Source organism: Dicentrarchus labrax, unplaced genomic scaffold (genome assembly GCF_905237075.1).
Source record: "Dicentrarchus labrax unplaced genomic scaffold, dlabrax2021, whole genome shotgun sequence".
NCBI lineage: Eukaryota > Metazoa > Chordata > Actinopteri > Moronidae > Dicentrarchus > Dicentrarchus labrax.
In genome coordinates, this window is record NW_026136723.1 from 8,318,474 (window position 1) to 8,332,541 (window position 14,068).

Sequence of the window (14,068 nt, forward strand, 5' to 3'; positions counted from 1 at the left end):
TAAACAAAAGGTTTACTCTAGAACTGCATTGTCCTTGTCTTTCCAGAGTGGGTATCACATGTGCCAACCACTGATGGGCAGACCAACTCACATCCTACCATCACTCCTACCAATGGTTTTGAAATCGGCCAGGGAGCCAGATCACCAGCAATACCCCAGGATACCTTGGACAGTGATGACTGCATGGACCTGCCCACATATGTCTCACTCATTGCAGAGCAGAGTAAGACCAGCACCAACATCAGAAGTACCATGAAACCCATTCCTACTGAAGACAGTGCTGGACCCTCTTTAGCCCAATTAGGAATCTTGAAGGAACCAGAGGAAAAACGAGGTGAGGTTGAGGAGAAGAGTAATCCAGGCCTGAGGTACATCACAGTCAAGCCTTGTGATGTGAATCCATGTAGAGGAGAAGCAGTCTTGGTTCTGTCCTCCAACCAGAATCCCCTAATTCACTCTAGTAACAGCAGTGATGAGTCTCCTGCTCATCATGAAACAGAAAATACCATCCAACTTTGTGAAAACGACAGCAATTCAAAAGAGAAGGAAAACAATGAAGAAGAATCTGATATTGCCATGCCATTAAATCACTCCATGGATGATGAGAGTGAGGATGTTCCTCTCATCAGCCTTCCCACTGCCTATGCTCATCCCTTTCCCGGTGATCTCAGAAAAGAGATGACTCACCGTGGAGGTCTAGTTGGTTCCAAGATCATGAACCGCTCGTCCTCAGTTATTTCCGACTCAGGTATTGAGAGCGAGCCCAGCTCGGTGGCCTGGCCCCTGGAGGCCGCACTACGAGGCCGACCTCCTTTAGACTTCTCCAGCGAACGGGAGATTCCACAGCAAATAGTGTGTCGCCATCCGGTCCACCGCAGCTCTCTGGAAGGCCTGCAGATGGAGAGCAATGGCAGCCTTCCAAGTGCAGGTATACAGGCCTCACTCACCTCAATTAGCTCCCTTCCCTACGAGGAGGACCAGCAGCAGAGGCAGCTCAGCAAACTGACCAAGTCAGTCTCTGCTCCTCAGATAAGTAGCCCTGAAGACACTGAGGAGGACCATGTCCTGCTCAACCAGGAAACAGACACTACGAGTTTGGTGCAACACCAGGATTCATTTAAGATCAACTGCTCTTCGATGAACAGCAACCTGGATTCAGAGCAATCTGAATCATCTCTATTAGACCCAAGTTTAACAACAAATCATGACCATATTCTCAGGGAGAATATTAACTCTGAAAGGTCAAATCTTCCACACTACCTGTCAGAGACATACAGAACCAAGTCAGTGTTAAGTGGTGTGTCTGAAGTCTTGCTTTTACAAGAGTCTGCAGAGAGCCCTAATGTGAAGGAAAGCGCAGTTATTGGCAGCCAGGGGGAGAATATGAACCATCAAACACACATCAGTGGAGTGAGCGCCTCAGTGGAGGATGTGCATCTCGTTGAAACGGAAGTAGTGCCCTGCAGCTGTGGAAACAAACCATGTGTGCATAAAAGTGTAGCAGATCAGGAGAGAATTAACACTAGAGATGGGTGCCAAAGTTTCCATCAGACCAAACTGCTTACTGTTGAGGACCAGGATCCCTCCCAATCACCTCTAGAGTCTTCAGGGCTTCAACACTCCAATGACCTGCCCAATGGTACCACCACCACACAGAGGCCGAGTGACCTTACAGGGCTCATAGCAAATGATGACACATTATCTGTTGACCTCAAGGGGATATCAGCAAGTGAGAAAGAGCCTTTAGACTGCCAGACTAAGCCCTCTAAGATTCCCAACTCAGGGCTGGCCTTCGTGAATAAGAAGATGGTGGAGGTGGTGAACATGTCAGTGTCCTGTGCCCCAACCTGCTTGCCATTTTCTTCTGTTCTGAGAGACTCTCCATCCATCAGTGGAATGTCTGCTCGCCAGGCCACCTCACCTATCACCCATCAGCCCCTGGGCTCCTTTGGCATAATTTCCTCGTCTTCACTCAATCCCCTGAACATGGATGACGAGACCAATGAACGGATGCTAAAGTGAGTTTATCTTTTAACTAAACTTAATGTTAGCAACAGACAAATGTGCTGTAAATGCATTTTAAAACCCAATTTAAATTACATAGCATGTTATTTTCTGCTTCACCACACGGGGTTGCTTTGTAAATCAAACCTCCTGTGGTTTCTTCAGTGCCACAAATCTCTATCTACATCGACAATGACATTTGTAGGCTTCATGACATAAAAAACCCCACTAAATTTGAAAATCATATTTTTTGACTGCTTAAGGGGGAGACTGTAATTTCAGTTAGACATTAAGGCTGCATCCAAGCATGTTCAAATTTTATATTTATTTTATTTTATAGTTATTTTATGTGTTCAGGCAGTTGAGAATAATGCTTTTCTGAATTGGGTGTCAGTAAATAATGTTTCAGAAAATGCAGGCCCTTTGTAGGTGTGAGATTATAATCCACACCAACCACAGGAAACAAGGCCAAAACACAAGATTTTATGGGTATGTGGAGACGGCTGTTGACATCTGGTGCAGTAGCTGGCAGTTACTCATGCTTGGAAAGCCTAGCATAACAAACTGAAGAGAGGGCAAATTTGAAGAGAGGAAGTCAAGACGAGGTGAAATGCTCCCTGAGTGTATTAAATCACATCAAAGAGTGCAGACAAATCCATCACGATTAGCTGAAAGTACAAGAACTGAAATCGGATTTGTTTTGACTCCTCCACTCCTAAAATCTGTAACCTGGCTGCATGACAGGGTAATAAAACTTGGAGAAGCTGCTTGTAAGTCTGTATTTAAGCCTTGGTTTGCTCGGAAGTGGGCAATGTGAACTAAAATGAATCGCATATAAAAATGCAAAGCCGGTTTTATATTATATTTGGAATCAAAGGGAGAAAACTGTAGGAGTGATTCACCTCTAACAGATGCACTTTTAGTGCTACGCAAACTTTTTTGTAAAACCAAATCTTAGATCAGCATTTCATCTCTGCATATATAACTAAGATTGTACATATTTGGTTGTCTTTGTACGGAAGCCCTAAAGGGCCATGCATTCATACATTTTATTTCCTCCGTTTTCCTGTGATAACGAGTTAATTTCACTTGTTGTCACGAGATAACGGGATAATTTTCTTGAGATAACGAAACTTTGTTTTCCCGAGATAACGATATAATTAATTCGAGGTCTCGAGATAATGACTGTGATATGATAACTGCGGTCAAGCCAGCCGTTACTCCGATCTCCGTGGTCAAATCAGCCGCACTTAAATTTCAATCATGGGCGCATGAAACACTTTAATGTAACATATGTTATTTTAAATGTAGGTTTGAATTATAGCTTCTTATAGCTTATAGCTTATAGCTTATATAGCTGTTCTTAATACCTTTATTTTGAAAACCGGAAGTGAATACGCTGTTTCTCCGCAATTACCATAATGCTGAGAATACTTGTACACTCTAAATTTAAGTGCGGCTGATTTGACCACGGAGATCGGAATAACGGCTGACTTGACCACAGTTATCATATCACAGTCATTATCTCGAGTTCTCAAATTAATTATATCGTTATCTGGGAAACAAATGAAATTAACTCGTTATCACGCGAAAACGGAGGAAATAAAATGTATGAATGCATGGCCCTTTAGGGCTTCTGTATCTTTGCACATTACTGCAAAGTTTTTCAATTTATTGCTAACATACAGAATACAATATCTCTTTTTTTCCCAAATGCCGATTTCTCCAGTTTCTACAAAGCCAAAGAGGAGCTCTTCAAAGAGTTGAGCTTTCAGGCCAGCTTGTACAGTGACCTTCCTCTCCTGGCATCTGATCTGCCCTACTTCCCCCCCGAGGAGGATGATGAGGAGTTTGATGACGGCATACACCTTGTAGTGTGTGTTCACGGACTTGATGGTAAGTTTGCATAAAGCTGAATGTTCTGATTCACTGCAGGCAAATTCCACTGCAAGAGCGTAATAGCTATTAAAGTGACACATCTCTAGCATACTGTACATCCTTTTTTTGGATTTTAGTCTTATTAGCATTGTAAATGTAATATAGTCTCTGAGAGTATGTCCTACGAAATTAAAATATCACTTCGAACTGTGTAGACAGTGAATACTAATTCCTCGAAACATATTCCAGGTGTCTCTTAAATGATTAATGGGCACTCTTCATAAGAGCCGAGCCAGAAAGTGTATGTATAATTTCCTTCCTGCTTCCAGGAAACAGTGCAGACCTTCGGCTGGTGAAGACTTTTATTGAGTTAGGACTGCCCGGATCCAGGCTGGACTTCCTCATGTCTGAAAGGAACCAGGTACATTTGTAGACGACGGCGACGGGAGCAAATTGATAACATGTGCAGTCACATTTTCACAAGGTGCTTTGAGGCAATGTGTGGAGCGCTGACTGCTGTGCTTTTCTGTGCTGCTCTCCCTGCAGACTGACACGTTTGCAGATTTTGACACCATGACAGACAGGTTGCTGGATGAGATCATTCAGCATATCCAGCTGTACAATCTCACCATAGGCCGGATAAGGTCAGTCTTTTATACTTTAATGCTGTGCAACATACACACTATTGACGCCTCTCCTTTGGATTTATTTTGATTGATTATTTAGAGTCAGAACAGAGGCGATCATCCACTGAAGCAGCATTTGCTTTGGTCAGTAGATGGCAGCAGAGACTGTACAGTGGTACTACTGTAGCACTCAGCATGAATGTCTCAACTCATGAGAATCACTGTTTCATGATAATATATAGACCTTACAAACTCAGAATGGGTAAGTTGCACAAAATGGATGATAAGCTCTTATCACACTGTGCCAATAAGCTTTTGACTTTCACTTGATAGACTGTACTCCTTTATGCAGCAGTGTGTTGCCTACTTCCAATCGAATTAAGCTATTCATCCTCCTGCTTAATTGCCCTCAATGTGCCAATTTATTTTTTTTTCTTAGTTCTCACCGAAGTTTGTTAACTTTCTTTATTGTGGCGTATTCTCCAGAGAGTACGTATCAAAGACAAAAGCAATGAACTGCCACAAGAGCATCTGGTTCTTTCCACATTTCCTCTATATTTAGTTTGGTAGGAGACAGATGAGAGGGAGCAGACATGGCAATGAGGGATTTTGGGTAGAGCTGTAACAGTACAGTAATTAAACTAAGTGACAGACATAGCTTCATGAATCTAATATTTCCCACTGCTGGCAAAGGCGCTATTAATTTGCATGGTATGTCCTCTATGCTAGCGTCATTAAGTTGTCATTGCCTTTGAGAATGTTTAAACATTTAACAAGTTAATGAATTTTCTGTAATTACCAGTGTTGTAGCTAAAATCTCCAAATAGCCTCCTAGTTCCGACTTACAGAAGAGTCTATAAAAAGATATTACACAGCGTCGTACTGTGGGTCAGCAGCGTTGGAGGCACTGTTTTTCCAGCCACCCACTCACGTTGCAAGTTTACCTCTCTGAAAGTTGTTTGTCTTCGGCCAACAGCTTCATCGGCCACTCTCTGGGGAACATCATCATCCGCTCGGTGCTGACGAGGCCTCGCTTCCGCTGCTATTTGCCCAAACTGCACACTTTCCTCTCGCTGTCAGGCCCACACTTGGGAACGCTGTACAACAACAGCACATTGGTCAGCACAGGTGAGGTGGCCGCCGCTCGGCTGTGGGGAAGAAGCCACACTGCAGATGTGCTGTATTCACAATGCTGTGCCGCGCAGCATTTGTTTTGTGCTCCTCAGCAGCATCTAGTCTTTCATCTAAGAATATCATCCCTGTGTGTGTGTGTGTGTTGTTTAGGTCTGTGGTTAATGCAGAAGCTGAAGAAATCTGGATCCTTGCTGCAGCTCACCTTCAGAGATCACGTTGATCCACGGAAAACATTCCTCTATCTCCTGAGTCAGAAACCAGGTACCGACTGAAAGCAGATTTGAAACAGAGACAGAATATTGACTGCCTCACTTAACAGACTATTACTTGAAAGACGGTCTGTTCAAATATTCATGAAAATGTTGTCATCTTGTCTTTTTTGTCAAATTTCTGTATATGTCAGCTCGCTAACACTCAAACCCCTGCCAGCGAGCTGAGAGAGGCCTGTGAGAGGCCTCCCCACTGTGTGAGTGGAACAAAGCAGTCGTTTGTCACACAGGCTTGAAGAAGATAAGCCTGAAAACACTTTTTTTACCCCTCCAGCGCTGTGGCAGGCTGACAAAATGATCTAAACCCTGTCATTGGAAACCCACCAGTGCACTCTCTTAAAAGCACACTGACAGGAGACTTGAGAAAAAATGCGGTATTATCGTATCAAGCCTGTCATTGTACTTTGTGATTGTACTTTGCGTTTTACAACCAATTCACTCCTTTCCTCTGTCTTCCTCTCTCTCCACGTCTCTCTCTCTCTCTCTTTCTCTCTCACACACACACACAGACACTCTGCAGTTTCATTTACTAGTTTGTTTTGTGTCCTTTCAGGGATCCAGTTCTTCAAGAATGTGGTGTTGGTGGCGTCTCCACAGGACCGTTATGTTCCTTTCCACTCAGCCAGAATAGAGATGTGCAAAACTGCTCTTAAAGACAGGACCACAGGTCAGACCTGCATATATTAACCCTCTTTTCTTTGTGTTTTCAACATTTTAGAACAACAATCCCATATTTTTCTCTCCTACTACTGAGTACCAATCCTTTAACAGTGTGTCTTTAAACATCACTGTGTGAAACCGAATTGGGATTATTTAAAGTGACACTGTGTCATTTTTATACAAATAACACATCCTTCCTCCTCCAAATGAAAGATGTTCATAAGCAATGGAATGTACGCCTGCTCAATTCAGTACACTCATTGGTTTTGCTGCTACAGCCCTATTTGGTCTGGTATGACCAGTAGGTTATGGAGGCTAATATTAGCTAACGTTAGCAAGCCTAACAATAGATACAGTATTCCTGTGTAACTGGCAATACTTAAATTGGCCTGCTGACTCAGTAATCTGTCAGTAATGTGGCTCTGTTACACTTCTTCCTGCAATTGCTGCATGAGGCAATAATTCATTATGTTGTTTTCCAAAGTTTATAAAATTGTGTTGTTTTTTTGTAAGAAACGTGACAAAGAAATTGTATTTTATCAGACCTTGGTCAAGACTTGTAATTGGTCAAGTCTTGCCAATACCCAGTCTACTTAATGAGTTAAGCACTGCACGGATACAGATCAATGTATCACATCAGTTTATCATTAATTACAAATCTCATTACCTTTTGACAGTTGTCTTTACTGTGTTGTTTTAAAGACAGTGATTTAGTGTTTCCACTATTTGTTTTCAGTGGTAAGGTACATCATATGACACTAAAGCTCAGCAATGAAACAAATGATGTTGTCCCTTTAACTGGATTGGGCGTTTTTCAGGAGAATGTCCTCTTGATCAACTCACCTGTTAAGTGATGAGAATGTACAGCAATATGGATGACTTGCTGTGCATTGCCACATGTTTCCATACATCTCATGTTCTTTTCATTTTTGAGTGTTTTTTTAATGTTTATAAATTGCTGAATCTCCAGGGCGTATTGATCACAACTAGTGGTCTGTCAAGGATCTTTCTTTTACTGCACTACTACATCATGTCCTTAAAGCAGTATGACTAGTAGTAGTTTCACTCCATTATCATTAGTGAGAAGATTGATACCACTCCCATGTTTGCATCGTATATATATCAAGCTACAGCTTAGCTTAGCTTAGCCAGGTGCAAACAATTAGCCTGGCTCTGTCCAACTGTTCCAAAATTCACCTACCACTACCTCTGTATGTTATATATCGTTTGCTCAATGTTTTTTGAGGGTTAAGTGCCAGATCATTGTATTTCTTGGCTGGGATTTCAATACAAAAAATGTATCATGTATGTAGTAGCACTCACTGTTCCTTTCCATTTTTGCACTGAAGGGCCCGTGTACACTGAGATGATCAACAACCTCCTGCAGCCGCTTGTGGAGGCCAAAGAGTGCCGGCTGATCCGCCAGAACGTGTTCCACGCTCTGCCGAACACGGCTAACACCCTGATTGGCCGGGCCGCCCACATCGCTGTCTTGGACTCTGAGCTTTTCCTGGAGAAGTTCTTCTTAGTGGCGGGGCTCAACTACTTCAAATAAAGGTGCTAGCACTGCAGGTTTATGGAGCTGATCTGGAGGACAAGGTCTTAACCTTCACTTTGTATAGTATATTCAATGTATATAATCCCCGGTATGAGGCAAGGCCTGTATATCCCACTTGTTAGGATTGTTAGCAACGGTTATTAAAAGATCAGTGTATTGTGACTGTTTCAATTGCTAACTCAGAAGTCTGAGTTTGACGTGTAGCCATGCAAAATGAAACATCTATCACATGATTGATTGTAGATGTTTTGTTGGCCTTATGAATAACCTCTAAGCCAGAATTCTAACAGATGCTAATGGTGGTCGAAAGCATTTAACTTTGTTCCCTTTAGAGTTGGTTTAGAGCACTGGTTGATTGAAGGGTCACAGCGATGATAGTCTTAAACTATCCTTAGAACCGAGGCAATAGATGCGCAGCATTTATCCCCTTGATTGTACATTTAGTATTTTGTTGTACAAAACATAGATGTTCCTTTATACAGAAATGAATATATTGTTTAAATTATTTATTTTTTATCTGCTTATGTGTCTACAGTGTAAGTAGTCCATCTAAATGTGATCTTTTATGTGTTGTTACCATCAAATCTATCAAATGGAATCAAAGTGTTTATAACGATGGAGGCAGTGTTACCCCATGTAGCCTTTCATTCAATATAGCTGATATCTGCTTTTTCATACATCCACTTATGTTTAACTGTGCACCAGTTCAACTAGTCCATGGATAGCAAGTATAAGGCTACAGTGAGCAATACAGTATCTTTGATACCAAATGGCTGTACCTGCTGTGTTAGCCTCCGTGTTTTCATTAATTGTTTGCACTGATCGATAGCAACATTGACTAGATTAATGAATTGATAATTTGCAGAGCCCCGCCCTCCTTTGTTACTGTTGCTATGCATAGCCAAGCTTTCTAGACTTCTAGTGATAACGGTGGCAGATTACCACTCACAGTTCTAATATTAGCTACACTTATGTATATATAATGTTAATGTAAGATCAGACTGTTATTTCGTTCTAACATAGTCCTCTTTGGCTGCTTCGTGTACATGTTCTTATTTTCAAGCACTACGGATACATTTTAACACTAAAAACAAACAGGCCTTTGGATGAGGACTGATGAATTTTGAAAATGTACAAACTTCCAGGACCGGCTTCATACAAAAGAGAGATACTGCACACTTGAGATGCTAGTCCTGATTGGGCCTTTTTATAATGTAACCTGGAACAAACTGCTGTTACCTAGTTAGTTAGTGATGTGCTCCTCAGCCTTGCAAGTAACGCCTGAATCCTACTTTAGTTAGCTAGTTAGCCGGACATGCTAATGTTTGCAGCTCACATTAAATGTTTGCTTTTGCTTGGCTTTGGAAAGGCTACAAAGAGACACTCTTGAAACTCTTTGAATGCCAAGCACTTCTCTTACCACTGCATAACCAGTTATGGTTACAAAGGTATGACTGAGATATTGCTCTTCAGGGCAGGGGTTTAGCAAACGGTCAATTCATTTGATAAACTACCAGTATTGAAGCCAATCTATAGCATTATAACTACCACTAAAACCTAATTAAGATGCACAGCACACCATTTTGTCCCCTGAATTATGTGACAGGGAGATGGAAAACCGGCTTACTGATATAACTAACAGCAAATATGTTGTACACATAATGTGAAAGAGAAACACATTATCCATGACTGTACAGTACAATCTCATGGTCTAATGACCATCACTTTCTTAATGAGCCATTTTAAATTATAGATTAAAATTGTCTACACAAGGATAGATCGCATAAGGGACTTTGAAATTCATTATTTTTTAAATGGCGTAGATCACGGTGTCATTGCTTTGTTTTCTGGGATACTGGATGATTTGGCATTACACGGACCCACTGCCAAGATTCTCCCACAAACACTGTCATTTTCTAGAAACCAAGGTCAATATGATGCATGGCGATAGCAGGGAAGCGCCGTCGTAGCAGACGCTGTCTCGTGTTCTTGGACATACGATGCCATATTTTGATCATCTCATCAGCGAAATTAAATGTATGCTTTTTTTAAAGAAATGTTCCTCTCCGCAACCTTGGCCGCTGCACTCGAGTGTGACACGAGAGATGTCGTTTCACAGTGGTGAGGGCCGTTTCTTCATCACTGTGCTGTCCGTCAAATGATGTTTACATTTTGACATTAGAGAGCTGTTATCATAGTGTTGCCACAGTCGTCTCATATCCAGCAGTGGTCGTGCATCTGCTGCATATGTAGTTATGTACATACAGAGAGCTATATTTAACCTTTGCACTGGTTTGATGGCAAGTGCACTTTATTGACAACCTTGAATCAACCTCCACTAGCTTTACCACTAGCTTTACAAAATCCAGACAGCTATTTTCCCTGTGTTTTTTGGGGGGGTTTTGTTTGTACATGCACTGCTTCTTTAGATCTGAAGGTCGCATCCTGCACTTGTTGTAAAAATTAACCACGGCTGTCCGTCTCGGGCATTCAAGCATTGTATCGTCTTCAAAGAGTACAAAAGATGACATCGCAAAGTGCTCTTTTTTGTTCCGAAGCCTTTGCCGGGGCGCTGCATGGTAAGCAGAGTGTCACCGTGATTGACTCTAATCAAATGGGCTCCTTTAGGGCGCAGAGACCGTTCTCAAAAAGCCACTAAGCAAAGCTGTGTAAGCAATCTGTAGGAGCTGCCATGCATCATGCATCATTTCTCAACACCCCCTACCCCCCAACCACAAACACACAACACATACTGTATATGGATGAGGCTTTAGCTTGTTTGCGTTTAGGGCCATGTATGTTTACCCAAAGGGGTCGATGGAGGGAAAAAGTGGGCAAATACAGGTTTGAAATTGTTTCATGAAATGGATTTCTGTCCTGTAAAAGGTTTCACTTGCAGGCGCCGTATTAGATCAGAAAGAATTGTATCTACATTACACTGAACTCCATTCTGTATTTTTTTGTTTTTTATGACTAAACACGTCTGTACATTTATGCTGCTGTAATAACTGAGAGTGAATTCAGAGGTGATCCATAAATCCAATAGATCCTTGCAAGTGCTGTCAACCTTCAAAACTAGCTGACTTGAACCTTTTTGTATTTGATTGCCCTTTACTGAGAGTCCAGTTCATGTGTAGTGTGTGCGTGTGTGTGTGTGTGTGTGTGTGTGTGTGTGTGTGTGTGTGTGTGTGGAGGGAGGAGGGTGTGTAACATGTCTGTGAAAGGAGATGTGATATCATTGTCTGCGCGTTGCTGGGACATCCTTCATGTGTTTGAACTGAATGTAAAAAAAATGTTTGACTTCACTGTGAGGAACATGTATTTATTTCATTCTGCAGTTTTTTTGCTGAATGTATAACATGTAAAGTACAGTAAATCCTACTTCATCTGTGCCAATACTGCTCTAATATTTTTCTATGTTGCTGACTGTACTGTATGTATTCCTTAGTAGCTTGTGTCCTATGTAAAAATATAAATACAAATATATATATATAGCATAGTATTATTATAACAGATATGATGTTACAATTAAAAATGTTCCTTTTGCATTATTATGTTGTTTGGCTTTCAATTTCCAGTTTGCTTCAGAACATTTTTAACTTTAATGTTGTAATATCCTATCCAATTCAAATCTAGTTTAACCCCTTCAGACCCCTGCGTCCATTGTAACAGACAGCAAATAGATCTCAGCCAATGAAAATGCACTATTTAAAGGATTTAGAGATATTCTTAAACATTATTAACACTTTCTTAGACACGTTTCCACCAGGTATAATATCAACATACTAAATTCCTCATTTTAAATGTGGAGAAACCTGTTTTGTTTTTGTTTTTTAAAATAAACAACCATCCTAATGTCAAAATATCAAAAAGCAGCTGATGAGCTCATGGTTCATTAAGTTAGCGCAATCATTTCAATCACGTTATTGTTGTTAATTTTCTAAAGCAAGAAAAATAACTTTTTTGATGATACCAATTTATTATTCAAGTGATTAATGCAATTCCTTAATATTGTATTTATACACATACAGAATTTATTATAGGCCAGTGTTTGATAACCTTTATAACTTATTATATAATAAATGAACATACTTTTATAATATATTATATTATTTTAATTAGTATTTTTAAGACTTAATCAATTTTAATGTAATTTTGTTAATTACAAGGAGCATACTATAACTACAACTATATCCGAATTTCATCCACAACCCTGCAGGGGGTATGTGAGATTTAAAAAAGAGTAAGTTTTTAAAAGTCAGCCATGCAATATTCCAAGTTCCATAAACCAGTTTTTATATTCAGTATTCCTATTTTCATTGCAATCGCTAACTGCTGTAAATTGTCAACTGTCATGATGATGTTAATTCACTGTGAGCGGCAATGACCCTGTTCAAAACAAAGCAAAGAAACAGAAAAGAGTTTGATCACTGCAGTTGCCTCCCTGCCACAGAGACAAAGATCCTCAGTTTAGTGTTTCTCACTACATTTGAAGTGCAACCTAACAAAAAGATTCAGTACAATGCTGTCTCATTGCGTCATGCTGACAACAAGTTGGTTTGTCATGAATTTGGCGATAGATTCTAAACTTTTGAAGTGTATAATTTAAGTGGTGCTCAGTTATGAGGTTGTTTAATAAGTCCGTCAGTGATGGAGCAGCACTTTATTGTACATCTTTAGGAATTTTTCCTAGTGAAAATGTTTTGCACTGCATGGTGAGGAGGTACTTTCAAAGACTGTAGATTATTGCAAAAAATTTAAGAACCACTGTCATATAGGCCATATGCAACCATACACATTTAATAACATATTTTAGTTAAAACATTTTGTTACAACTGTCAATAGGAATGTATATTATTATGTTATTATACATTATTGTTATATCATGTTGTTATAACGTTTATTATGTTGAGTGTCTCCACAGGTTCAGCTGGTGGGCGAGGTTCCTTGAGGTCCAAGGCAGAGCATGCTGGAGGCCTCCCCGAGTTTGAAATAAGATGACGTCCACAGATGTGTAGATGAAGAGTTACATATGAAACATACAAAACATTTAGATTTAGCCTGATATCTACATGAGAGATGGGTGAGAGAGACACATACATAGTGCATACTCGTTTGTGTTTCATCAAATTATCAAACTCTTAACACAATCTGGCATACAGGGAACATGTGGCAGGGTGGGATTCAGTGTAGGAACACTGGTTGGTGGCTGGGGCTCTGGGCAAAATAAGTTGGTGGAACATGTAGGGGGGCCCATTGGGGACAATCAGCTCTAGTGGCATAATCCTCTTCTGTGTGAAACAGGTTTTAAACCAATCCTACATTTTAGCACATCATCTATTACAGCTTCAGTTTCAGCAGAAGTGGAGGTGAACTGTGGCTCAGGTCCACCCACCAGCTATTTTCTATAGCTTTTAACTGCAAACGTCTTCATCAGCGGATGGAGATAAGTCAGATGTCATCACATCAGCTTTGGAAACCTGGTAACAAATAGGGAACGTATTATCACCAAATATTTGTTTTAAATATCCATCCGATTGTATTGTAATTCTGGTCCACATATGTAATTATACTTACTGTCAACACATGCAGTTTGGAAATGCAAAGAAGAATTAATGGACAATTCTGTTGCATTCACTTTCATTTATTTCCCAAATAACTTGGTTTAGATAAACTGGGGATTTGTTTTCAATCTGTCCGATCATCTGATTGTGCTGCCCTATTAGATTCAGTAAAAAAAGCTTCATGAATCACTGTTGCAGCATGGAGATAAGATATTATCATAATCAATGGGACAGAAATAGAAAAGGCTGTGCAAAAAAAAACAGAATTGTCCATTGTTTGGCAAAATAACTCTGAAGGCAAACACCAACATACAGACACACATTGATTCATATTTTTTTGGTGTGTAAAAAAGGAAAGATGCTGCTTAGGTAAAA

The 14,068-nt window shown here is 40.4% G+C and overlaps 1 protein-coding gene across 1 annotated transcript in view; it reads left to right on the plus strand.

Annotated features, from left to right (window-relative positions):
* fam135b (family with sequence similarity 135 member B) overlaps window positions 1-11,680 on the plus strand; it is a 47,023-nt gene extending 35,343 nt beyond the window's left edge. The window contains exons 13-20 of the mRNA XM_051390419.1: window positions 47-2,018; window positions 3,734-3,900; window positions 4,212-4,303; window positions 4,429-4,526; window positions 5,485-5,636; window positions 5,793-5,903; window positions 6,465-6,578; window positions 7,921-11,680. Of these exons, the coding sequence (XP_051246379.1) occupies window positions 47-2,018; window positions 3,734-3,900; window positions 4,212-4,303; window positions 4,429-4,526; window positions 5,485-5,636; window positions 5,793-5,903; window positions 6,465-6,578; window positions 7,921-8,126 (2,912 nt within the window). The 3' untranslated portion in view covers window positions 8,127-11,680. The remainder of the gene's footprint in view (window positions 1-46; window positions 2,019-3,733; window positions 3,901-4,211; window positions 4,304-4,428; window positions 4,527-5,484; window positions 5,637-5,792; window positions 5,904-6,464; window positions 6,579-7,920) is intronic.
* Window positions 11,681-14,068: the final 2,388 nt, after the last annotated feature.